General features: G+C 46.9%; 1 protein-coding gene across 1 annotated transcript in view; it reads left to right on the top strand.

Moving 5' to 3' along the window:
• Window positions 1–24218: 24218 nt before the first annotated feature.
• Window positions 24219–26861, top strand: part of LOC311226706 (glucosidase 2 subunit beta-like) — a gene marked incomplete at its 5' end in the record, with an annotated part of 272275 nt that continues 269632 nt past the window's right edge. Inside the window, 2 exons of the mRNA XM_084312118.1 lie at window positions 24219–24231; window positions 25003–25072. Of these exons, the coding sequence (XP_084168244.1) occupies window positions 24219–24231; window positions 25003–25072 (83 nt within the window). The remainder of the gene's footprint in view (window positions 24232–25002; window positions 25073–26861) is intronic.

Here is a 26861-nt window from a genome sequence, read left to right as displayed (position 1 = left end):
GTGCAACGTCGATTCTAGAAACGTCTCACTAATAACATAAATAACCGACACGCCTGTAGTTTTCATCGTTCTGTCTTTTGCTTCGCACGCTCCGTGTCAGTAGCAGTGTTGTAGGACTCGTGAGTCCAGGACTGATTCTCAGGACTCGGGACTCGACTTGGACTTGAGCACTGATGACTCTGACTTGGACTTGGACTCGGGCATTGACTGCATTCGGACTCAGAAGGTGCAGACGAGGACTCGGACTTGTTCATTGATAAATACAGTTATTTATTTTTTTGTAATAGGCCCTAATCATTTGGCATACGATATTGATGGCTAGTGCATTTGTTTAGCTCTCTCCCCCTCTCTATCCCTCCCTCTATATCTCCCCCTCTATAACCACCCACTCTATATCCATCCCTCTATATCTCCCTCTCTTTCTCTCTCATTCTCTCTCTCCATATCTCCCTTCCTCTCTATCCTTCTCTTTTTTTCTCTATCTCTCTCTCTATCTATCTCTCTCTCTCTCTCTCTCTCTCTCTCTCTCTCTCTCTCTCTCTCTCTCTCTCTCTCTCTATCTCTCTATCTCTTTCTCTCTATCCCTCTCTCTCTCTCTATCTCTATCTCTCTCTCTATCTCTCTATCTCTATCTCTCTCTCTCTATCTCTCTCGCTGTCTCTGTATCTGTCTCTGTCTCTGTCTCTCTCTCTCTCTCTCTCTCTCTCTCTCTCTCTCTCTCTCTCTCTCTCTCTCTCTCTCTCTCTCTCTCTCTCTCTCTCTCTATCTCTCTCTCTCTCTCTATATCTCTCTCTCTCTCTCTCTCTCTCTCTCAATTCAATTCAAATGGGCTTTATTGACATGGGAAACATACGTTTACATTGCCAAAGCCAAACAAAACAAAACAATCAAACAGAGAAAACAAAAGAAATCAGTAAATTACAGAAGGAATTTCTTGTACAGTCTTTATGGTGGTTGCATTCCCTTGGATGTCCGTTTCTTGTCACAGCAGCTCACAAATCTGGCTGCTGTGTTTGCACATTCTTGTATTTTTCCCAGTAGGTATGGGAGTTTTGAGTTATTGTCCATGTTTTCAAAGTCTCTTTGGGTGTTTGCAATTTGTGGGAAGTATATGTCTCTGATGTCTTGGTATAGTGGGCAGGTTGTTAAGAAGTGGAGCTCGGTTTCCACCTCATCTTGTGTGCAGTGGGTGCATAGTCTGTCTTCGCTTGGGAGCCAGGTCTGCCTATGGCAGCCTTTCTCGATGGCTAGGCTGTGCTCGCTGAGTCTGTACCTAGTCAAGGATCTTCTTAGTTTTGGGTCAGTCACAGTGCTCAGGTATTCTGCCACTGTGTACTCTCTGTTTAGGGCCAAATAGCATTTCAATTTGCTCTGGTTTTGGGTTGTTTCTTTCCAATGTGTCAGATAGTTTTCTTTTTATTTTCTTATAATTTGATTTAGTCCAGTGTGGTTTCTGTCTGGTGGCTCTGCTTGTGTTTGTGAGCAGAGTCCCAGAACCATCTGGCTGAGTGGGCATCTATCGAGGGTCTCTCTGTGGGTGAGGGCTATGTTGTGGAGTGTGTCTGGGTCACTTTATTTTAGGTGATTGTGGAATTTGAATGCTCTTTTTTTAATTTTGATGATTAGTGGGTATCTTCCTAGTTCTGCTCTGCATGCATTATTTTGTGTGTTCCGTTGGGTGCAGAGAATGGATTTGCAAAATTCTGCATGCAGAGTCTCAATTGGGTGTTTGTCCCATTTGGTGAAGTCTTGGTTTGCAAGTGGGCCCCAGACTTCACAACCATATAGGGAAATCGGTTCTATGACGGAGTCTAATATTTTGAGCCAGATTTTGATTGGAATGTCTAACTTGATGTTCCTTTTTATGGCATAAAAAGCCCTTCTTGCTTTGTCTCTCAGGTCGTTTACAGCTTGGTTGAAGTTCCATGTAGCACTGATGTTTAGGCCGAGTTAGGTGTAGTTTTTTGTGGTTTCTAGGGAAATTGTGTCTAGGAGGAATTTGTGTTTTTGTGGTTGTAGGCTGGGCCTTTTTTGGAATATCATAATTTTAGTTTTGTTTAGGTTTACTGTCAGTGCCCATGTCTGGGAGAATTTGTGCAGAAGGTCAAGGTGCTGTTGTAGCCCTTCTTTTGTTGGGGACAGCAGCACCAGGTCATCTGCAAACAGTAGGCATTTGACTTCTGTGTTTGCTAGGGTGATGCCAGGTGATGCAGTTTGTTCCAATGTTTTTGCCAGTTAATTTATGTATATGTTGAAGAGGGTTGGACTCAAACTGCACCCCTGTCTAACCCCACAGTGTTGAGGGTAGAAGTCTGTGTGTTTTTTCCTCAATCCTCACAGCACATGTGTTGTTGGTGTACATTGACTTTATGAGGTCGTAGGTTTTCCCTCCAATGCCACTATCGTACGGATATATATATATCCATAGTTATATGAGTATAGTGACGCTCTGCATCATACTGGAATACTCTTCCATATCAGTATTAGCACTGAATACATTTTCACATGCACCTTTACACACCTCATCTGTCTGGCCACACCCCCATCCGCTCCTCTACATAAGCAGGGGTGTGGCCATACTAACAGCTCCTTCCCAAGTCTTTCACCACAAAGGCAAGACCACGGGGTCCTCAGTGAGTCAGACGCAGTGCGTCACTATACTCATATAACTATGGTTATATACATAACCGTACGTTATATATCGTATAGCTCCGCTCTGTGTCATACTGGATTACAGGAGCTAAGCAGAGCGAGAGCTCGACAAATGTACCCGTTGAGGCCCCCCACAACCATCAGAACCGGGGAGGACCCGAGCCCCCGGACCCCCCTAGCGGAGGACGGGAGGGTATCGGATCCGACTGTGCGAAGAGGAGTTTAGCAACTCAATGCACAGGGTGAGCAGACCGTGGGACTTACCCACGACTACACAAACGCGCAACCCACATGCCACTAGGGAACGAACGGAAAGGAACAAACCCCCGTTACAACCCCTAATATCACAGGGTCAAGAGCAAAAACCCAACCCCGTGGCAAGGCCGTAGCAGCGGAGCGCGAAGGAGGACCCAGACCCAGGAAGGGACTGGACGCCCCCGGAAAAGGGGGCCTGGAGAGGCCAACGACGCCGCAGCATCGAGACCCCACCAGGCAGTCACTAGTGACACCACCCCCCACATCGCCAGCATATTTTGACAGGGCCCATCCAAGAGCAGGCCCTTCCCCCCTACAGCACGCCACCCCAAAGCACTCAAGAGGCTACACTCACAGCGGGACCAGGCAGCGTACCGGGGACACGACCCCCAAAAGAGGTCGATCCCTCATTCCAGGCAACAGGCCACTCGACCTGAGCCTGGAGCACTGCGGACTAGACAGGCGCCAAAGGGGTCTGCTGAAACAGCACCCCGGCGGAAGGGGCGTATGCTGGCATGCTGTGCACCATGTCGCAGCCTCCACAAAAAAAAACTTGACTCTCTAGAGGGGCCGAGGCAGAGAAGGCTGACATGATTGGCAGATGTCATGAAAGGTGCGGGGGCACACTCACAGGTAGACAGGGCCAAACCCGGCCTACCCCGAGAGTTGACTCTGCTACCAACACACCAGGGAACCAACCACCCCCTTGGTTCTAACATGAGGCGGTTGTTCCTATAACCCCCCAAGAAAAAACTCCAAAACACAACTGCGGGTATACACTGGCTATACCGCAGTACAAGTGTTTCGGTTTTCAAGAAGAGGTTAACCCAGGCCAACGGGTTGACGAAAACAATTTTGAACCCGGGCCCAGCGGACCGGGACGTACACAGGGATGCCAGAGGAGTTCTACAAGAACCACCTCAACAGCCCCCTCCCAGCCCTGCCTAAGCAGGAGAAGAGAGGGGTGAAAAAGAATGGAGAAGGACCAGGCTCCTTCAGCACAGCGCAAGGTACAACACAACATGGACCAAGCAACAGTGAGGGGTAACACGTAGTAACATAACCACAAACATCTCCATAACGTCAAACCCTGCAACGCCCGGGCCGACCAGGCATTTTTCCCCCCGAAAAAAGCACAAGTCCCTCAGGGTACCAGAACAGCAGATCTGCGCCTCGGCGGACAACGGGTTAACTGACCTGGTCCGGCGTGACCAGAATCAGTCCTGTGCCCTAATCACGCCGCCATCCCCAGTCCCAGGAGGGGGGTGTCAATCCAAAACATTATAGAGGGCGCCACCCAGACGGTCCCCTTTGTACCGCGCCCGGTGGCCCACCCCAAGGGCGTGAAAAAAGCACAAGTCCCTCAGGGTACCAGAACAGCAGATCTGCGCCTCGGCGGACAACGGGTTAACTGACCTGGTCCGGCGCGACCAGAATCAGTCCCGTGCCCTAATCACGCCGCCATCCCCAGTCCCAGGAGGGGCGTGTCAATCCAAAACAGTATAGAGGGCGCCACCCAGACGGTCCCCTTTGTACCGCGCCCGGTGGCCCACCCCAAGGGCGTGAGACCCCTCTACCAATGCGTTGATCTATTCTGTTAACATCCCCCAGATATGAACGAGAATTCGTCGAGACAAGCCTAGTACACTGGCGCTCAGAAGAGACAAACTCCATCCCAGTTTCCCCATAAAAACGCTGTTTCAATGATGAGCAACCAAGGCGCGCAAGCCCATGCGTGGTTCCTATCAGAAGCACCCAGGACCAGCACTATGTACACGTCAAGACCCAAAACATATCAATGGACATTCTAACAAGAACCCAGATACCGTTCCTCCAAGCCGCCTGGGAGAATGACAAGAAGCCGCCTTTTTCACAGAAAAAAATACGGACATGGATCCCATACGACGCGGCTGAGGGAAAACAACACCCCGTCAACCATGCTCCATAAAAGAGGGGACGGGGAGCGACATACCCTATGACGGGGGGAATCCCACGACTCAACCGACCATTACAGGCGAGGAGTCAGGGAATTCCCTAACCAATACCCTGTCAACCTGCTCCATAAAGGAGGGGACGGGGAACCCCCAGAGACTCTTCCCACGTGAGCAATAAATTGAAAAGCTTATGTAACATTGAGCCACGTGACCAAAGGCTCAAGATACATATATACCGAGCATAGCAGAACTCTTGAGTTCCTATGCACCGCAACACCAACTTGACAATAACAGAGAACCACACGGCCTGTAAAGAACTCAGGGAAGTCGGCAACCAATAGAAACGCGCCCAGTGACGTATTTTATGGCGGGGGGAATCCCATGACTCAACCGACCATTACAGGTGAGGAGTCAGGGAATTCCCTACCCCCCCCCCTCCCTACCCCATGCCGCGTTGACCAATCAGCGCGGTAGGGCTGAATGATAGAGGGCCCAACCCCCCGACCAATCAGAAAAGAGGGAAGGAGGGGTTTATCCGGTTACCCCCTCATGATCCCAAACCCTGTATACGATAGTAAACAAGCCACGATGATACCTATGTAGCCAGCATTCTAATGGAACAGCGTATATCCTAACAGGATAAGCTAACCCAACGCACGCTAGCCACAGACGACAACACGTCTGCGAACAGGGTTTACAACAAGGCTGAGGTTTATGTGTGAACATGACACCCGTGTTTCATGTTTCAAGAAAAAAACACAGAAGATCGAGAGAGAGGGTCTATAAGACCGTGGTACAAGCTACACACACGAGTACTTCTGCAGGCCAACACTCCAGTGTTGTGGCTCAATGCCTCTGTTTCAAATGTAACAGAACACATAACCCCCTCAGACAATGGTAAATCTTTACCACTATAGGAAGAAACATATTTCTTCAGGACGAGGAAAGAAAAAGCCTTTCGACCGAGTGTTAGCTACAGGCCTTGCTAAGCACATATATATGTAGCGACCAGCTAAAGACTAACAAGTCCTGCTCTCCTATCAACCCCACAACTAGGCGAGGGTTCTACACATCGTATCCCCAACATATACAGTGAATAAACACACAGTTTGTAACAAAAAATAGTCCCTCGTAGGAAGGACCTTTTATTATTGTACAATAAATCATATTTGGGGCGGGGAAGGGATAGGGGAAATCAGGGGGGGGGGGGGGAGTCACTTAGCGGCGCCTGCCGCGAACAGCTTGGTATTTGCCCCCATGGGGAGCAGGCCCGGAGGGACGGTACTGGGGTGCCTGGTCACGACGATCCCTACCGTCACCTCCGGGCATGGGTCGGCTGGCTGTGGTGGTCGAGGCACCCTCTCTCCTCCTGGCCTTCTTGGCCGAAGGTCCAGCAGTGGCGGCGGTGGTGGCGGTGGCGACGGGCGCGTCCCTGACGACGTGGCCTCCGTCGAACCTCACCGGCAACATCGGGTGGGGGAAAATGGGGCTGGAGCACTGCACGCTCTTCCTCCATGTCCCTGCAAGCAGCCGTCATTAGCTGCATTGCCGACCCGAAGAGCCCAGCATCGGAGAGGGGGGCCGTGAGCAAGGGAAGTCTTTTCCGCTCCGGCACCCGCACTTGCTCCAGCCAAAGGTGGCGCTGGGTTAGAGTGGCCAGGGCGCGTACCTTCCCGGCGGCGATTGCCTGCAGCTGTATCAGGTGCAGGATGGCTCCAGCCGCCTGGGCGTGCAGGAACTGATGGTGTTCGTCCAGCACCGCACCGCCCGCCATCATCCCTGACATGAAGCGCGCCAGCTGCGCGATGTTGGACGTCGCAGCTCTGAGTCGAGGCGATGAATGACTGGTCACTCCAGTTGGCCAACTGCCTAGCCGATTTCCCTTGGGGAACCGGCTTCCGCAACGGCTCCCCTACCACCTCAGGACAAAGGAGAGACGCCATCGGGCTATCAAGCCAAGGCACCCCTTCCTTCAGTCCCTCGATCAAACCCACCACCCGCGTGACTTGCACGTAGGCGGGGGTAAGGCCGGTGATGCAGGAGATGACCTGTCCCTGACGCACATAGGCCTCCATTGAGGGGAATAATGGGCAGACAACGCCCGTCTCCCTCACAGGACGACGTTGCCATAGATGACCTAAGTCATCAGGGACAGGTGCAGGCAGTGGCTGCGGCAACGGCACGCCATTAGCGGCTGTGGCTGCCGCCATGAGCTCCGGGAACAAGGCACGCAATTCCCCATGCGCACCTTCCTCCACGCAGCCCGCGTCCTCACGTACGGGAGGCTGCCACTCATTGTGGTGCCACCATCCGATGCGGTTGATAGCAGGGCATCCCGTTGCCGAGTCGGAGGTTCTAAATCAACACCGGAGTACGAGGGACCCCAAGGAGACATACCACCCCCTGCCACACCCTGAGGGGGAGAGTGATGCGTCCCCACTGGGGCGTCAAACAAGAGCGCCTCCGCTTCCACCATAAAATCCTCTGTTTCCATCGGACAAGGAGAAGCAGAAGCACCCTCGTCTGGCTCCAGCAGCTCACCAAAGCCAGGCCTTTCACCCCTGCAGGCCACCCTCTTACGACGAGAACGAGCAGAGGCGAAGAGCTTGCGTCTCAGATCCTCCACTACCAGAGGAGCCGTCAGCCTATCGGCCGACCGCCCCCTGGCGGGGGGAACCAGAGCTGGAACTAGGCCATCTCACAGGAGACGGCCTTGGCTCAACAGCTCCTCGGAGAGGCAAACTCTCCACCGGACGCCGATCAGGTATGTCTGACTGCCACGACCGCGGAGTCAGCGCAGCCCCACGACGCACGGCGGAGGCGGCAATGGAGAACCTTTGGTGAAGGGTGACGTTGCGAGCGCTCGAACCCCCCGAAGAAGACATTATAACTTAGCTTTTTTTCTCTTAAATTGGTGAGAGAGAGAGAAAAACAAGAAACAATGTCAACGCAGCTCCAATTCCTTTCTTCAATATTTCAGCAGTCTCAAAGTGGTGTATACAGGCACTTGCCGTGGTGAAAACTAAAGAAGGAGCTGTTAGTATGGCCACACCCCTGCTTATGTAGAGGAGCGGATGGGAGTGTGGCCAGACAGATGAGGTGTGTAAAGGTGCATGTGAAAATGTATTCAGTGCTAATACTGATATGGAAGAGTATTCCAGTGTTACGACCCCTGTGTGTCTAAGGGTAAAGGGCTGTAACATAACAGTTGGTTGACAGAAAAGATGGACCACGTTTGTAAACAACAATGATATTTATTGGTAAATGCAAAGGAAGCACATGTAGCTCAGGGGTGAGCCCAGGCCAAAACAACAAACAAACACCACTATACTCCAAATAAACCCAATCTAATCTATGGTAAAAGAAATTACATTACCTAAACTACTCTTACCTAACCAAAACAGGAGAAAACAATGTCCAAAGGAAATGGCAGCTCACCCCATCTGTGCTTCCTGAGAAAGAGAGAAAAACACATTAATTATACAGAAACAAAAGCAGAATATATACAAAAACAAACTATAACTTAACAATGCTCTCTCTGTGGCCATACACACACAAGGAAATTACTACCAAGCCAAAAGGCCAATAAACAAGATGCACTACTGTCAAAGTTACAGGGTTACCAAAATCACAACATGCCTAGCCTCATGCCAGAGAGAGAGAAAGACTGAAGGGAGAAAGCCATGTTTTAACAGGTGTGGGGTGATCCATGATTGGGGGGTGTGGATTGAGTGTTAGAGTCTGGAAAGCCAACCACCAATCACTGCTGTGTTGCAATAATGGAAGGATTGGCCTGGCAGGGACCAATGGGGAAGGGAACAATGGCTGGAGGGAGGAAACAAAATGGAGAACACACACACATGGAGACACACACTGGGGAATATATACATTGGGATGTAACACCCCCATACATAAGACAAAAAACATGCCTACATAAACTACCAACTAAACATGTTTTTTTTTTCTTTTTTAACAACGAGATAACATCCCCGAGATAACATGCACTCCAAAACAAAGAGCTATGAAAAAACTAGCAGCAACATAAAACGAGTCCACAGCAACATAGACCGAGTAGACAGAAAAAATAGATCAAGTCGACAGCAATATACAGTAGAACGAGTCGACAGCAAAAGAGATTTCAACTACGAGACAGAGCATCCGCCAACACATTATCAGACCCCTTCTTATGCTTTATGCTGAGGTTATAATTTTGCACTATGAGCGCCCAACGCATGAGGCGCTGATTGTGGTTGTACATCCGCGACAGAAAAACCAATGGGTTGTGGTCGGTGTATACTACCACTGGTAATACGCTCGAACCGACATACACCTCAAAATGTTGCAACGCATACAACATAGCCAAAGTCTCCTTTTCAATAGTGGAATAGTTTAGTTGATGTTTGTTAAATTTCCGGGAGAAATAACAAACCGGGTGACTGACACCATCATGATCTTCCTGTAATAACACCCCTCCAGCTCCCACCCCGCTGGCATCCACCTCCAGCTGGAACGGCAGGGAGAAATCTGGAGCAGAGAGAACAGGGGAACTGCATAAGAGAGCTTTAACACTATCAAATGCATTTTGACAATCAGCTGTCCAAATGAATGGTTTGGACGGGCTACACAGGCTAGTGAGAGAAGTGACGACAGAAGAAAAGTTCCGGCAAAAACCACGGTAATACCCAGCCATCCCAAGGAATCTACGCAATTCCCGCCTAGTAGTAGGCACCGGAAAAGTTGTGATTGCAGATATTTTTGCATCCACCGGACGCACTTGGCCTTGTCCTACCTGCTTACCAAGATAGGTAACCGTAGCCTTGCCGAACTCACACTTGGCAAGGTTAAGGGTCAGGGAGGCTCCAGCTAAGCGGTCAAAGACAGTTTGCAAGGTTGTCATGTGGTCACTCCAGTTGGTCGAATAGACAACCAGGTCATCGAGATAGGCATTACAATTTGGAACACCAGCCAGGACTAGGGTCACCAGTCGCTGGAAAGTGGCCGGGGCATTACGCATTCCAAAAGGCATTACAGTATATTGCAAAAAATTGTCAGGAGTAACAAACGCAGAGATTTCCGAGGCACGGGGGGTCAAAGGGACCTGCCAGTAACCCTTTAACAAATCTAGTTTGCTAACATAGGTGGCAGATCCAAGGTTGTCAATACAATCTTCCATGCGGGGCAGTGGGAAGGAATCAGGCACGGTGACAGCATTTACCTTTCGGAAATCAGTACAAAATCTAGGAGTTCCATCCGATTTGGGAGCTAACAAGCAAGGTGAACTCCAGGGACTGCAACTTGGCTTGGCTAAACCATGTTTTAACAAATAGTCAACCTCCTGTTGCATCATGGCCCTCTTGGTGATGTTAACACGGTATGCATGTTGCTTGATAGGCACAGCATTGTTAACTTTAATATCATGGGCCAATACAGAAGTACAGGAGGGAACATCACCAAACAGAGCCATGTAGGCCTGAATCAAATTTGTGATGTCCTCTCGCTGCTCCTCAGGTAAGTGTGCTAAGTGAGTGGGCAGGTTCAATAACATCTCAGTGTTGGACAATCTAGCACCCTGATGGGCTGCATTGCGCAACTCCAAGCCATCTACGTCCTCACCACTAACGTCAGGAGAGTCCGGAACTATTGGAGTTGAGGCAACAGCAGAGACGGCCAGTCCGGCTGTCTGGTCTGAGGTCTTCACCTGCACACTATCTCTGGAAAAATATGGTTTAAGCATATTGATGTGGCAAACACGAGAGTGACGTTTACGATCAGGGGTGCGAACCACATAGTCTGTATCACTTATCTTCTTGTCTATTGCATACGGTCCGGAAAAACGAGCGGAAAGAGCAGAACCAAGGATAGGTAACAGGACTAGAACCTTATCACCTGGCTGGAAAGATCGAGAAACAGGTTTCTCGTCATAGCGCCGTTTCATAGTTCTCTGGGAAGAAGAGAGCGCTTCTTTTGCGAGAGAGCACGCCTGATGCAGTCGCTCTCAAAACTGGCTAACAAAATCTAGAACATTAGTGGGTGTGCTGGCACCCTTTGACATGAACCGTTCTTTAAGAACTTTCAGAGGCCCTCTAACAGTGTGCCCAAAAACGAGCTCAGCAGGACTGAAACCAAGAGACTCCTGTATGGTCTCTCGCGCAGCAAATAGAACAAGGGGGACACCCTCATCCCAATCTTTCTCTGTGTCTAAGCAATATTTACGCAGCATGGACTTTAAGGTCTGATGCCAACGTTCTAGAGCCCCCTGAGTTTCAGGGTGGTAGGCACTGGACACTATATGTCGGATACCCAGGGACTGTAACACTTGCTCAAATAACCTAGACAGGAAGTTGGTGCCTTGGTCCGTTTGTACTACCTTAGGCAGTCCAAACGTGGAGAAGAACTTCGTCAAAGCCTTAATTATTACAGGCGCTGTAATTCTGCGAAGAGGGATAGCCTCAGGGAAACGGGTGGCGGTACACATTATTGTCAACAAAAACTGATTGCCGGCTTTGGTCCTTGGCAACGGACCAACACAGTCAACTATGACATGTTCAAATGGTTCACCGACCGCTGGTATAGGACAGAGGGGAGCAGGTGGAATTACCTGGTTTGGCTTTCCGGTGATCTGACAAGTACTACAGGTACGACAGTACTGTGCTACATCGGACTTCAAACCGGGCCAAAAGAAATGTTGAAGTATTCTGTTGTATGTTTTAGTGACTCCCAAGTGTCCAGACCAAGGGTGGTCATGGGCCAAGAACAGTACATGCTGACGATAAACTGCAGGGACAACAATCTGATAAACAGTGCTCCAGTCTGGTACCCGATCTGGTAGCCCTATCTCCGATTGTGCATGCTCTGCCAGTCTAGTACCATGGGACCTCCATGTACGCATCAAAACTCCTTCATCCACAAAATAAGAATGCAACTCTCTCCTCTGTTCTGTTTCAAGAGAAGAGAAACATTTTGCAAGAGAAGGGTCAGCCTTCTGGGCAGTAATTAGCATTTCACGAGTAACGGGTAACTTCAAAGCGTCGGAACTAGTTACAGTTGTCTGTGGGGGTACCTTACTATGAGTCGGTGGTTTGTCAGCGGTATCAGAAGTTGGAGCCAGCAACTCCTCCCTGACAAAAGCTGAAGCAAAAACAGAGTCAGACAAATTAATTTCATCACCTCTCTTTTTCAATTGAGCCCGAGTGACAACACTTGCAGAAAAAACTTCAGGGAAGTTCTGTGACAAGTCATCAGGCAGAGAATCTGTGTCTGGGTGATCCAACACTTCCAGCACAGCGTTCACCTGTCCTCCAGCTAAATCATTTCCCATGATAAAGGAAATGCCTTTAACTGGCACCTGGGCTTGCTCCTCAGAAGGCGGTGCTTCTGTAGGTTCACCAGGAGGACTTGCATGTTCATCAGAGACCGCAGGTAAAACAAGCGTCCCCTGCTCCAACAGCTTATCTACCACAAGACACCTGATATCCTGCTTAAGATGCTTTTGTTGAACCGAGAGTTGAAAATGTGTGGCAATCTCCACTAAGTCTGCTTTGCGGCAGCTATCTAGCGCTTCCCAAGTAGGATTGCTCAAGAATTTCCCCAGATCAAAAGTACTAACTGCCATCATTTTTTCTTACACAAATGCCATTTTTACACAAAGTAATTAATAACTATACAAGTGTAAACAAACACAGTTCACCAAATCCATCAACCAACAATTGAACACGGGTTATAAAATCCAGGCAGAGCCCCCATTTATGTTACGACCCCTGTGTGTCTAAGGGTAAAGGGCTGTAACATAACAGTTGGTTGACAGAAAAGATGGACCACGTTTGTAAACAACAATGATATTTATTGGTAAATGCAAAGGAAGCACATGTAGCTCAGGGGTGAGCCCAGGCCAAAACAACAAACAAACACCACTATACTCCAAATAAACCCAATCTAATCTATGGTAAAAGAAATTACATTACCTAAACTACTCTTACCTAACCAAAACAGGAGAAAACAATGTCCAAAGGAAATGGCAGCTCACCCCATCTGTGCTTCCTGAGAAAGAGAGAAAAACACATTAATTATACAGAAACAAAAGCAGAATATATACAAAAACAAACTATAACTTAACAATGCTCTCTCTGTGGCCATACACACACAAGGAAATTACTACCAAGCCAAAAGGCCAATAAACAAGATGCACTACTGTCAAAGTTACAGGGTTACCAAAATCACAACATGCCTAGCCTCATGCCAGAGAGAGAGAAAGACTGAAGGGAGAAAGCCATGTTTTAACAGGTGTGGGGTGATCCATGATTGGGGGGTGTGGATTGAGTGTTAGAGTCTGGAAAGCCAACCACCAATCACTGCTGTGTTGCAATAATGGAAGGATTGGCCTGGCAGGGACCAATGGGGAAGGGAACAATGGCTGGAGGGAGGAAACAAAATGGAGAACACACACACATGGAGACACACACTGGGGAATATATACATTGGGATGTAACATCCAGTATGACGCAGAGCGGAGCTATATGATATATAACTAACAGTTTGTACAGCAGACCCTCATGCCAAATTGAGTCAAATGCTTTTTGGAAGTCAACGAAACAGGAGTATACTTTGCTTCTATTTTTATTTATTTGGTTGTCGATTAGGGTGCTGAGGGTGAGAATGTGGTCTGTTGTACGGTGATTTGGTAGGAAGCCAATCTGTGATTTGCTCAAGGTATTGTTGTTTGTGAGGAAATGTATGAGTCTGTGGTTAATGATCATACAGAGGATTTTTCCAAGGTTGCTGTTGACACAGATCCCACGGTAATTGTTTGGGTCGGATTTGTCTCCCTTTTTGTGGAGCGGTGTTATGACTCCTTGGTTCCAGATATTGGGGAAGATCCCGGAGCTAAGGACAATGTTAAGGAGTTTTAGTATAGCCAATTGGAATTTGGAGTCTGTAAATATGATCATTTCATTTAGGATACCATCCGCTCCGCAGGCCTTCTTGGTTTTGAGTGATTTTATTTTGTCCTGTAGTTCTTGTAGTGTAATTGGGGAGTCTAGCGGGTTCTGGTAGTCTTTTATGGTTGACTCCAGGCTTTGTAGTTTATCGTGTATGTGTTTTTTCTGTTCATTATTTTGTATTGGGCTAAAGAGGTTGGAGAAGTGGTTTACCCATACGTCTCCATTTTGGATGGGTAGCTCCTCGTGGTGTACTTTGTTTAGTTTGTTACAGTTGTCCCAGAAGTTGTTTGTTTTTATGGATTTCTCTTGTAGCTGGTTTCTAACATGTTGGTCCCTTTTTTTCTGACTGTGTTTTTGTAATGTTTCAGTGTCTCACTGTATTGGAGACGTGTGTTCTGGTTGTCTGGGTCTCTGTGTTTTTGGTTTGATATAATAATAGACCTAAATGCTGATAATAAATCATATTCAGCCTATAGATTTACTTTGTCCTAAATAAAATAATGCATGTTATATACGGCGCTCGGAGTCGCGATACACACTGCATGTGGTTATTTTAATAACGGCGCATTGTAAATGTGAATCCCGCAGGGATATTTTTATCTGCCGTTTGGCCGTTTGGCTCTGATTAGTTTCATATATTCTCCGCTGTAGATTTGCTTAACGGAGCGCCCGGATTGTGTTTCATTCAAGCATAAAATTGAAGTGTCTATGCGTGGATTGTGGTCTTTGTGGATTATGAATTACGAGGAATCTGAGGATTGTTGAATTGTATCATCACACGTTATTGTGATATTGTAACTGGGATTAAAATGTCTGATGAGATGCGCTGTTTGACGGATTTGAGCAATTGAATGAGCCGTTGACGTCACATTAATGCATTTGAGAAAATGCATTTATCTGTTCAAGCACTGTTATCTGATGATGAACATGCGTCACTGGTATAAACCAAAGGTTAATCAATTCAATGCATATGGATTATGTCCGAAACAGATTAAAACCTTATTTTGGGGGTCGCGTCTTGAACATTTTATTTATATATAAAGTACATGTTACCTAAGCCGAGCGCATACAGTGCAGATATCCTCATAAGCATATATTAATTATTATCAATTAGATACTCTTTGGGCTTGTTTGTATCTACTTATTCTGAAAGAGTTTAACTAATTATTTTTTTCGCTAGCAATAGATCTCATTCGATTATTCATTCCATTAAGCCTACTGCCATCAGGCACATTTAAAGAAATATAATCTGATTGATTGGGGTAATGAGGGATTTAACATTAGCCTATAGATTATGCATTTAACTTGTCGGCGAGGCTATTGAGCCGTATGTATTGTACCAATTCTGCAATATGTTAATAAAGTTTTAAATCAATCAATCAATGCCGTTAGAAAATCAGGATTTCTGCGATCGACACCTGCTGTCTTTTCAGCTGAGGCGGCCGCGCGCACTTATCCTGAGCATCAAGTCTGGTTCGAATTAACGAGACTGAATCCACCTTCGAGGAACAGGGAAAGCGCGGATTCAAACATCAGGTTAATCGTAACTGGAAAATGGGACTTTTGATCGACTTAGTTGAACCAGGTACGGGGAATAGGGCCCTGTATAAGTTGTGACCCATGTTTATTTGTTGTTTGGTCATAGTTCTTTCTGGGGGGGCATATTTGGGAGGGGATGTTTCCACCTCCTGGTATGTGTTTGTCACCCTGTGTGCTGAGAGTGTCAGGTTCTCGTCCTGTCCTGGCATTGAGGTCCCCACAGACTACGATGTGACCGCAAGCCTGAAACTGGTTGATTTAGTCTTGTAGGATTAGGAACATGTCCTCCTTGTAATATGGGGATTCGATTGGGGGGATGTAGGTGGCACACAGGTAGATATCGCTGCTGTCGGGACAAAACCTCATAACTCCAAAAACCCAACTTTTCAGCAGATGAAAAAAACTAACACAGATTTGAGGGTGAATAGAGTTAGGAGGTTTAGACAGATGATCGGTTTAATGCTTTCCCATTGTTTAAACTTTGTAAAACCCACACACACATATGGAGGATGATCTACGGAGTTGATTTATATAATAAAAAAAAATTAAAAAAATGGAGTTATGAGGTTTTGTCCCGACAGCAGCGATATCTTTCTCGGTTGATGTAAGTTCCTTATTTATTTTTAACCAGATGAAAAAAGCTCCGGTTTTGATTAGCTTAATGGAGTGGGTTAGTTCTGATTTGTACCATATTAGCATGCCTCCCGAGTCTCTCCCCTGTTTGACCCCTGTTAGCTTGGTGGATGGTACCAACAGCTCTCTGTAGTTTGCAGGGCAGCCAGTAGGACTATTTCCTCTGTGCCATGTCTCTTGTAGGACCATGATGTCTGTGTTTGACATTTCTGTGATAAAATCTGGGTTTCTGCTCTTTGTTCCAAGGGCAGTTGACCTCAGACCTTGTATATTCCAGCTTGAAATGGTAAAAGATTTGTATTCCATTGTTACAGTGTTATATTCCAGTGGTTTTGTCCTGGACCACAATTGAGTAAAGCTTGCTGAACATCTGATGCACGGTCAGCTCCCCGGGTGGAGATCTGTCGGTCATGGGGTTGACCTGTAGATCTGTGTGGTATGGGATTGGTGGTCGCATGTGCTGTGTGTATGTGTGTTGTGGGGCTGGCAGGGTGTGCATTGGCTGGTAGGGGATCGGCAGGAGGGGAGCAGGTCGAAACTGGGCAGCATGTGCATATGTGTGATTGATTCTTTGTATGAAGTCTAGGTGGTAATCCCATCTGGGTAGTATTGCAGAGATTACTACTTTTGCATTGGGAAATGTTGACGTGGCTTTTTCGATTACTTCCATGAGAGATTTGGTCACCTCCTCCCCTGTCTGCGTTCTCAAGTTGTTTGTGCATGTGTGTATTATGATGTGGCTGGGGGACCCCAGGTTGTCTTCTGTCAGTAGCTCTATAGCCCGTTTGGTATTCTGGCACTTTAGTTTCTTAACTCTGTGGTTTGGGAAGAGTTTTCCCTCCTCTACATATCTCCCGTTTTTGTCCATGAGGAGTACAATTTGTGGACTTTCTTGAGGTCTGGTGGGTGATGTTGGACGTGGGGTGTCTTGAGTGTCTGTTGTGGTTGGTTGGTTGTCCTCATCTTCATCATGAATTTCTGATGACTCTGTTTTATGGGGCTGTTCGGTGGTCAGAGCTGGTTTGGCTGTTGACGTCTCTTTGAGGTTTTGCATGTCCTGCCTGATTCGATTGTTGTCTTTCGACACCTCTTCAACTTTACCCATGGATGTTCGCATTTCTGCCGCCTCCAATTTGGCTGTTTGCATCTCTTCTTTGAGTTTTTTCAGCTCCAGCCTGAGTTCATTGTTCTGTTTCGACACTTCTTCTATTCTGTCAATGTGTGTTCTCACCAAGGTCCAGAGAGCAGGCAGGGAGTCCTTTTCGCTCTGTGTTGGGGGGGGGGGGGGGGGGGGGGGGCTGTAATTTTTTGCTCCATTTCCACTTGTTTGCGTTCTATCCTTGAAAACATCTCCTTCATCTGTTTCATCCCGGTGAAGCAGCAATGGTCTGTTGTGAGTGGGTCTTCACTGTTTATTTTCATTAGTGCCGTTTCTCTGATTCTGGAGAAGTCTTTCTCAAAGGGACTTGTGTTGCCCTGAATCACTACAGTTCCTGTATGATAGAAGTTTGCAACCGTTTGGTTCTCCCCTGTGTCTATTTCCAGTGTTTGTGAGACCTTGTTTCCCTTTTTTGTAGCAGAGGGATGGTGGTTAGTGTGGCCGCATGCCATGCCTTATAGTCTTCAGTGTAGAAAATGAGGTTGGATTTGCATCCAGTGCTATCATAGTCTGCAAATAGTGTATTTGGCTTGCTCTTTAAAAATACTTCTTTGTATCTTTTTTTTCTGTATTGCCCTTAGGCCATGGTTAGACTAGTGTATTCCTGGCATTTGTTTATACGTTTTTGACGACGTTTGATGTCCCTATTACACAGAAATGCGTTTTTTGGCGTTTTTTTGTGGATACGGCTGAAACGCTAAATTGTGTTTGCGTTTGGAGATACGCAAAAAAAACGAATCGACAACAGCGTGTAGTCAGCACGGAGCCGTTGTTGCGAAAACGCCCATGCGCAGTAGATACCATCTGCGTGCCCTTCCGGTGACAACAGTGTGTGTGTTTGGGACATAGCTCCGTGTCCCAAATAGCTTCAGCTACCATGTTTACATTTACATTTACATTTAGTCATTTAGCTGACGCTTTTATCCAAAGCGACTTACAAGTTCTGTACGACAAGCCATCAGGAAGAGCACAACTCTATCAGCTGAGTAACAATGTTCATCAAAGTGTTGAGTGCTACAGTGTAGGTTAGTTTATTAGGACAAGTGCATGACAGTATGGTTAGTTAGGGTTAGATTTTTTTTTTTTTTTTTTTTTAATTCAGATAATGGTTGAAGAAGTGAGTCTTTAGTCGACGGCGAAAGATTGGACGTGTTTCGGCTGCCCTAACTGGGGTGGGTAGTTCATTCCACCATTGTGGGGCAAGGACTGAGAATAGGCGACTTCTCTTTGATGACCCTCCCGGAGCTTGGATAGGAGTAGGTCTGAGGCGGCCAGAAGATGCAGAGCGTAGGGGTCTTGAGGGTGTGTAGTTAGAGACCATTGACCGGAGGTAGGCGGGAGCAGTTCCCTTTGCCGCACGGTATGCTAGGTCAAGGGCCTTGAAGCGGATTCGTGCAGCAATGGGGAGCCAGTGCAGGTCCCTAAGAAGTGGGGTGACATGGGCCGACTTCGGTAGGTTTGAGATCAGGCGGGCCGCTGCGTTCTGAATGAGTTGAAGAGGCTTAGTGGCAGTGGCCGGGAGGCCAGCGAGCAGTGCGTTGCAGTAGTCGAGGCGGGAGATGACTGTTGATTGGACGAGGAGTTGGGTGGCTTCTTTTGTCAGGAAGGGGCGTATCCTTCTGACGTTGCTCAGGAGGAATCGGCAGGTTCTGGTTGTCGCTGCGATGTGAGCAGAGAAGTTCAACTGGTCGTCGAGGACAACACCAAGGTTCTTGGCGGTCGGGGACGCGGTCACAGCTGCATTCTCGACTGTGATGGAAAGGTCGGTCAGGGGGGAGGATTTGGCCGGCAGGTGGAGCAATTCTGTTTTGCTTAGGTTCAGTTTGAGGTGGTTGGTCGTCATCCAGGCGGAGATGTCGGACAGACAGGCCGAGATCCGCTCAGAGACGTGGATATCTGAGGGAGGGAAGGAGAGGAAGAGTTGAGTATCGTCGGCATAACAGTGGTAGGAGAAGCCATGAGACGTGATAATGTTACCCAGTGATTTAGTGTAGAGGGAGAAGAGAAGGGGTCCTAAAACCGAGCCCTGGGGGACACCCGTCCGCAGGGGGCGGGTGGCCGACAGGGTCCCTCTCCATGACACTTGGTAGGAGCGGTCAAGTTATTGTTATAAGGACCCCAGTCCAAGCTACAACAGTCTGCATTCCCTTAACAATTGTTTGTATTGAGCCGTATTGTATTGTACCCATATGCAATATGTTAAATAAAGTTTACATCCATTCATTCTGCTAGCATTACCGATTGCATGAGCAGCTGGCTAACGTGAGCTATCAGGATTCAGACCCTGTTAGCTCAGAGCGCCTCTTTCAACTTAACAAGCATTAAACAAAATGGCCCAGTCATCTATTCACCTTTGTTTAATACACACAGCGTTGTCTCTAATGTTATCTAACTACTGATAGCTCGCGATATCATCAGTTTTGGTGCTGGCTAAGTAGCGTGAGCTAACGTTAGCTTCTAGCCACAATGCTATATTGTTATAATGGCATACTCCATTGACGTTAGCATGCAGCTAACAATGCTACCGATCTTTTTTTAGACTAAACTATCCGCTCTTGGTGGTCACTTGTGTTGATGTTAGTTTTGTTTCATCAACAAATGACAGGCAGAACACACAGTGAATGTATCCGTTTTGTTTCAGCGGCACGGTGGTGTAGTGGTTAACACGGTCGCCTCACAGCAAGAAGGTCCAGGGTTCGATTCCCGCTTGGTGACCAGGTTTCCATGATGCCAGGTACCCAGGTGGGGTATCTCCCAGGCCTTTCTGTGTGGAGTTTGCATGTTCTCCCCGTGCTCGCAAGGGTTTCCCCCCCGATAAGATAAACCCAATGGAAAAACATGCACAACAACAGATCGCTAACGCTGTGGCGTCCTTGACGAAGACGGACAGGAGCACTTGGATTGGTCCCCTGGCGCGGCTCACGTTGACGCCTGTCTGCTCCCGGCTGCCCTTGGGGGGGAAGGACGACGGGATGGGTTAATCACAGAGACGAATCGCATCAGCGATCCTACAGACAATGCATGCGTGTGTGTTCCGGTGTGTTCCGGTGTGTGTGTTGAGGATAATTGCCAATGCCAATTAAAGACCTCTGAGCAGGTCCTGCATTATTATTATTATATATTGCACTTTTATTAGGCTTTGCTGAAAAAGAATTGCTGCATTGGGTAACTAGGCAAAAGATGGTGGCCGCCTTGTTGACATTTGCTTTGCAGGCACATTCAAGTTCTGATTGGTTGAAATTGCCTTCATGTTTGCCACCTACTGCCACCTACTGCTTTGGCAGTGTACTACATCAGTGTGCTCGGGTGACAAAAACGAAAAAAAACGAAAGTGTGACTCGAGGCGCACGACGTCGCGGCGATACACATATGACGACGATACGAAAATGATACGAAAGGTGTAACCGACGCTTAAAATGTCATCTGGGTACTGCACTCTGGGGACTGGCGTGTGGGTTTGGTCCTTATTTGCATTTGAATCAGGGAGCCTGTGTGGCTCAGATTCCATTGTTGAGAGTTGAAGAACTTCACACCTCTATGTCCTTGCCTGTCAAGGAGTCTGGTTCAAACCACGATTTAGGCCCTTGTTACACACACTGTTTTTGTGCTCGTGTTTATACGTTTTTGAATACGTTTGCTGTCCCTTTTACACAGAAATGCGTTTTTTGGCGGATACACTGAGGCCCTTGTTACACACACTGTTTTTGTGCTTGGTTTTATACGTTTTTGAATACGTTTGCTGTCCCTTTTACACAGAAATGCGTTTTTTGGCGGATACGTTGTGGCCCTACTGAAAACGCTAAATTGTGTTTTCCGTTTTGGAGTAGCGCCAAAACTCGCCGACAACAGTCGTGTAATTTGCACGGAGCCGTTGTTGCGAAAACGCCCATGCGCAGTAGATACCATCTGCGTGCCCTTCCGGTGACAGCAGAGCTGTCCCAAATAGCTGCAGCTACCATGTGTTGTCAAGTTATTGTTATAAGGACCCCAGTCCAAGCTACAACAGTCTGCATTCCCTTAACAATTGTTTGTATTGAGCCGTATTGTATTGTACCCATTATGCAATATGTTAAATAAAGTTTAGATCCATTCATTCTGCTAGCATTACCGATTGCATGATCAGCTGGCTAACGTTAGCTATCAGACCCTGTTAGCTCAGAGCTCCTCTTTCAATCTTAACAAGCATTAAACAAAATGGCCCAGTCATCTATTCACCTTTGTTTAATACACACGGCGTTGTCTCTAATGTTATCTAGCTACTGATAACTCCCGATATCATCAGTTTGGTGCTGGCTAACTAGCGTGAGCTAACGTTAGCTTCTAGCCACAATGCTATACTGTTATAATGGCATCTTCCATTCACGTTAGCATGCAGCTAACAATGTAGCTAAACAAAGTCACCGATCTTTTTTGAGACTAAACTATCCGCTCTTGGTGGTCACTTGTGTTGATGTTAGTTTTGTTTCATCAACAAATGAGAGAGCAGAACACACAGTGAATGTATCCGTTTTGTTTATTGCACTTTTATTACACTTTGCTGAAAAAGAAGTGCTGCATTGGGTAAATAGGCAAAGATGGTGGCGCCCGCCTTGTTGACATTTTCTTTGCAGGAAGTGTATTGGCACATTCAAGTTCTGATTGGTTGAAAATTGCCTTCATGTTCGCCACCTACTGCCACCTACTGCTTTGGCAGTGTACTACATCACTGTGCTCCAGGTGACAAAACAAAAGTGTGACTCGCCTCGCTACGTTGCGGCGAAACTCAAAATGAAAATGAAATGAAAATGAAATGAAAGTCTAACCGCAGCCTGAAAACGCTAAATTGTGTTTTCCGTTTTGGAGTAGCGCAAAAACTCGCCGACAACAGACGTGTAATCTGCACGGAGCCGTTGTTGCGAAAATGCCCATGCGCAGTAGATACCATCTGCGTGCCCCTTCCGGTGACAACAGAGTGTGTGTGTGGGTGTGGGTGTGTGTTTGGGACAGAGCTGTCCCAAATAGCTGCAGCTACCATGTGTTGTCAAGTTATTGTTATAAGGACCCCAGTCCAAGCTACAACAGTCTGCATTCCCTTAACAATTGTTTGTATTGAGCCGTATTGTATTGTACCCATTATGCAATATGTTAAATAAAGTTTACATCCATTCATTCTGCTAGCATTACCGATTGCACGAGCACTGCCACTGGCTAACATGAGCTAGCATTAGCTATGAATGAATGAATGAATGAATGAATGAATGAATGAATGAATGAATGAATGAATGAATGAATGAAAACTTTATTTAACAGATTGCAGAATGGGTACAATACAGTACGGCTCAATACATACAATTGTTAAGGGGATGCAGACCTGAGAAAGACGTTTGTCTTGTTTCCATCAGGGTCCCCCATTTTCAATTCATATAGACATATATGACATACATGACATACAGATAGTCAGTACTGCTACATCTATACATTTATGACATACCAGATTTGCAAATACAGTACTGTTTGTGATACAGAAGGAGTCAAGAAAAGGGAGTATATACATTTGACGTAGAAACTGTACATTGGAGGAGGTTGGGTGGGGGGGGTTGGGTACATTGGGATATTGACAACCATACTGGGTAATTTACATTGGAGGTGGTTGGGGGGGGGGGGGGGGGGCCGGGGGGCACACTGTATAAACAAGTAACTCTGTACATTGAGGGGGGGGGGAGGAGACACTGTACAAACAAACACAATTGTACATTGAACTATTGACAAAACCATACTAGGTAAATGACTGTACATTGGAGGGGGTTGGGTTAGGATATTTACAGGGGCCAGTGTTGAATTGCAGTCTCCCGTAGGTGTCCCTTGAGAGAGGTTTTGAAAGTGGGTAGTGATCCACATTCCTTTACAGCTTTGGGTGGGGCGTTCCACATTGATGTGGCATAATTGCGAAACGTGTTTAGTCCCTTATTTGAGCCGAATCTGGGTTTAACATGATTTGTGGAGCTCCCTCTGGTGTTGTGATCGTGGTATTCACTGACCTTTGGGAAGTATTTTGACATGTACATGGGTACCTTGGTCGTGTAGTGTATCTTGTAGACCAGGCCCATTGCAAGTTGTTGTACTCTGTCGTCTACTCTATCTAGCCATCCTAGGTTGTCAAAGTGGGCAGGGGTGAGGTGGGTTCTAGGAGTAAGGTCAAGCAGTAGTCTGACCAGTTTGTTTTGAGATGTTTGTAATTTTGTTTTTAGCGCCTTTGAGGTGCTTTGGTACCATGAGGTGCAAGCAGACCCTGTTAGCTCAAAGCTCCTCTTTCAATCTTAACAAGCATTAAACAAAATGGCCCAGTCATCTATTCACCTTTGTTTAATACACACAGCGTTGTCTCTAATGTTATCTAGCTACTGATAGCTCCCGATATCATCAGTTTGGTGCTGGCTAACTAGCGTGAGCTAACGTTAGCTTCTAGCCACAATGCTATACTGTTATAATGGCATCTTCCATTCACGTTAGCATGCAGCTAACAATGTAGCTAACAAAGTCACCGATCTTTTTTGAGACTAAACTATCCGCTCTTGGTGGTCACTTGTGTTGATGTTAGTTTTGTTTCATCAACAAATGAGAGAGCAGAACACACAGTGAATGTATCCGTTTTGTTTATTGCACTTTTATTACACTTTGCTGAAAAAGAAGTGCTGCATTGGGTAAATAGGCAAAGATGGTGGCGCCCGCCTTGTTGACATTTTATTTGCAGGAAGTGTATTGGCACATTCAAGTTCTGATTGGTTGAGAATTGCCTTCATGTTCGCCACCTACTGCCATCTACTGCGTTGGCAGTGTACTACATCACTGTGCTCAGGTGACAAAACGAAAGTGTGACCCACCTCTCATACGTTGCGGCGAAACTCACCAGAAAATGAAACGAAAATGAAACGAAAGTCTAACCGCAGCCTTATATCCAGTTTACCAGTTTGTAATTTGTAGATGTTTTAGCTGAAATGTCTGACTAAAATGTCAGTATTATTCAGTTTTTGGTTTGAGGTAGCCTCTCTCAGTCCAGTGGTACTTACTCCGTTATGACTCCAACAAAGCAACAAAACCTCTGGTCCTTGAGTTTGCCCCTGTGATCATATGACCTTTTCAGGTAATTTGGTTCAAAAACAGCTCTTAATTCCAGATTACCCGGATGTGTGGTGTGAAAATTATAAAATTGGTATAATCCTCTTTAGCTCCTTGTGTAGAGATATCCAGGTATATTCCAGGTATATTCCAATTTGAGTGTATTTTATCTTTTTCTCCAGTTTTCAGTAGGAGCTCTTGAGCTCTTGAAAAACACAACCTATCGCTCGAACGTTCACACCTCCCTCTCCTCTCTCTCTCTGTCTCTCTCTGTATCTCTCTCTCTCTCTCTCTCTCTCTCTCTCTCTCTCTCTCTCCCCCTCTATCTCTCTCTCTCTCTCTCCCTCTCTCTCTCTCTCTCTCTCTCTCTCTCTCTCTCTCTCTCTCTCTCTCTCTCTCTCTCTCTCTCTCTCTCTCTCTCTCTCTCTCTCTCTCTCTCTCTCTCTCTCTCTCTCTCTCTCTCTCTCTCTCTCTCTCTCTCTCTCTCTCTCTCTCTCTCTCTCTCTCTCTCTCTCTCATCTCCAGTTAACACAGTTGTGTGAAGTGACTAATTAAGCCTGTGGGCCTTTCTGCTGCCACCACACCTGGAAATAGCATTGTGTGTGTGTGTGTGTGTGTGTGTGTGTGTGTGTGTGTGTGTGTGTGTGTGTGTGTGCGTGTGCGTGTGCATGTGTGTGTGTACGTGTGCGTGTGTGTGTGTGCGTGTAGCAGGGAGCCACTGTGAGGCAACACACAGCTGTTCAGAGGCAACAAGAGACTGTTGTTGATCAGCGTGACCTTTGTGTTCCGTCTCTAGCTGCTGAGAGGGAGGCTGCGGAGCTCAAGACGGTGGAGGAGGCCTACGAGACTGTCAACATGGAGATCAGGTGAGGGAGGGGGGAGGAGGAGGAGGAGGAGGAGGAGGAGGAGGAGGGGGGAGGAGGGGGAGGAGGGAGGAGGAGGAGGAAGAGGAGGAGGAGTGGGATGGGGGGAGGAGGAGTGGGGGGAGGAGGAGGAGGGAGGAGGAGGAGGGAGGAGGAGGAGGAGGAGGAGGAGGAGGAGGATGAGGAGGGGGGGAGAAGGAGGAGGAGTGGGATGGGGGGAGAGAAGGGGAGAGGATATTGTTATATTGATATTATTGTGATATTGTTCAAGGTCATATATGTGCATGTTCCCTCATTAAGCAGTGCACAGTCTCCTGTAGGGTAGAGGTCACTCAGGCCATTCTCTTCGGATCAAATAACAGCCGACGGCTTCTCAGTTACAGTGGGTGACAATATTGTCACAATAACCCATATCTGGGTTCCATCCTAGAGGCAAAATCTTTCCTGTGACAAAATGGCAACCAATGTAATAAAAAAAGTCAACCAAAGAACTAGATTCTTGTACCAGATCTCCTCTCTAGTAAACAAGAATACCCTGAAGACTCTGGCAGGAGCACTCATTCAAGGGTACTACGACTATGCTTGCACCTCATGGTACCAAAGCACCTCAAAGGCGCTAAAACAAGATTACAAACATCACAAAACAAACTGGTCAGACTACTGCTTGACTGATTGATTGAAAATTGTATTAACAGATTGCAGAATGGGTACAATATAGTACGGCTCAATACACACAATTGTTAAGGGGATGCAGACCAGAGAAAGACTTTTGTCTTGTTTACATCAGGGTCCCCCATTTTCAATTCATAGTGACATTTATGACATACATGACATACAGTACTGTTACATCCAGACATTTATGACATACCAGATCTACACATTTACAGTACTGTTTATGTGTACAAAAGGAGTCTGAAAAGAGAGTATATACATTTGAGGGGTGAGGGATTTGGGGTGCTTTTTCAATGTATGTGATGTATAGATTGGGGGAAGATGGTAGCATCTAACGGTGCCAGGTCAGAGAGGGCAGGAATGTGTTTGGCTCTAGCAGACGGTGATAGAACGGTGGTTCAGGATAGCAGCACACTGCCAGCGAGGGTGTTTGTTTTGAATTCCGATCGAAGACACAACAAGATAACATGGACACAAGAGGCAGCGCGATGGAGGTTTTGACAGAGAGAAACGTTTTGAGATGTGTGTAAAGGTTAAATGCGGTTGTCATGACAGCGCGGCACATGACAACCAGAAAGGGGTGGGCTATCATAGCTATGACGAAGATCCTATAAAGCTGACGGTGGTTCCGGGTAGGGCCAGACAAAAATCAGACTAAAGAAACGAATCCCACAGGAGGGAAGAGACCAAGATACTCTCTCCTCTCATCACAGATAGGAGGGGGGGGGGGGGGAGGAAGAATGACACATCATCATTAGCTTCGGCTACCACGAGGATGGTATTGGCTAACGAACAGGCCCGACCATTGTTGGACTGAATAGCAGAGGGACAATAGACTGGACTGAAAGATCATTAGATAGACTGAACACACCGAAAGATCATTAGAATAGACTTTCCAAGGACAATACAATCTGTTAACATCTGAGCTGAGGTTTCTGTTTATATCAATAAACAACGCTTTTCCTCATAAGGTATTACGCTGTGTCGAAGTGTCGAATTCTTACGGAGGTGGAGAATTATTATGGTTTTGCGGATTGTACTAACGGGGAGAGATAAGGATTTTATCAGCCAGTATAGGAGACGTCAGGACCATTAAAATGACACAACGCAGAGGAATTGG

This window comes from Notolepis coatsorum (genome assembly GCF_963971535.1).
Source record: "Notolepis coatsorum genome assembly, chromosome: 4".
Classification (NCBI taxonomy): Eukaryota; Metazoa; Chordata; class Actinopteri; order Aulopiformes; family Paralepididae; genus Notolepis; species Notolepis coatsorum.
The sequence above is the reverse complement of the archived record's forward strand: the minus strand, read 5'-3'. Positions and strand labels throughout refer to the sequence as shown.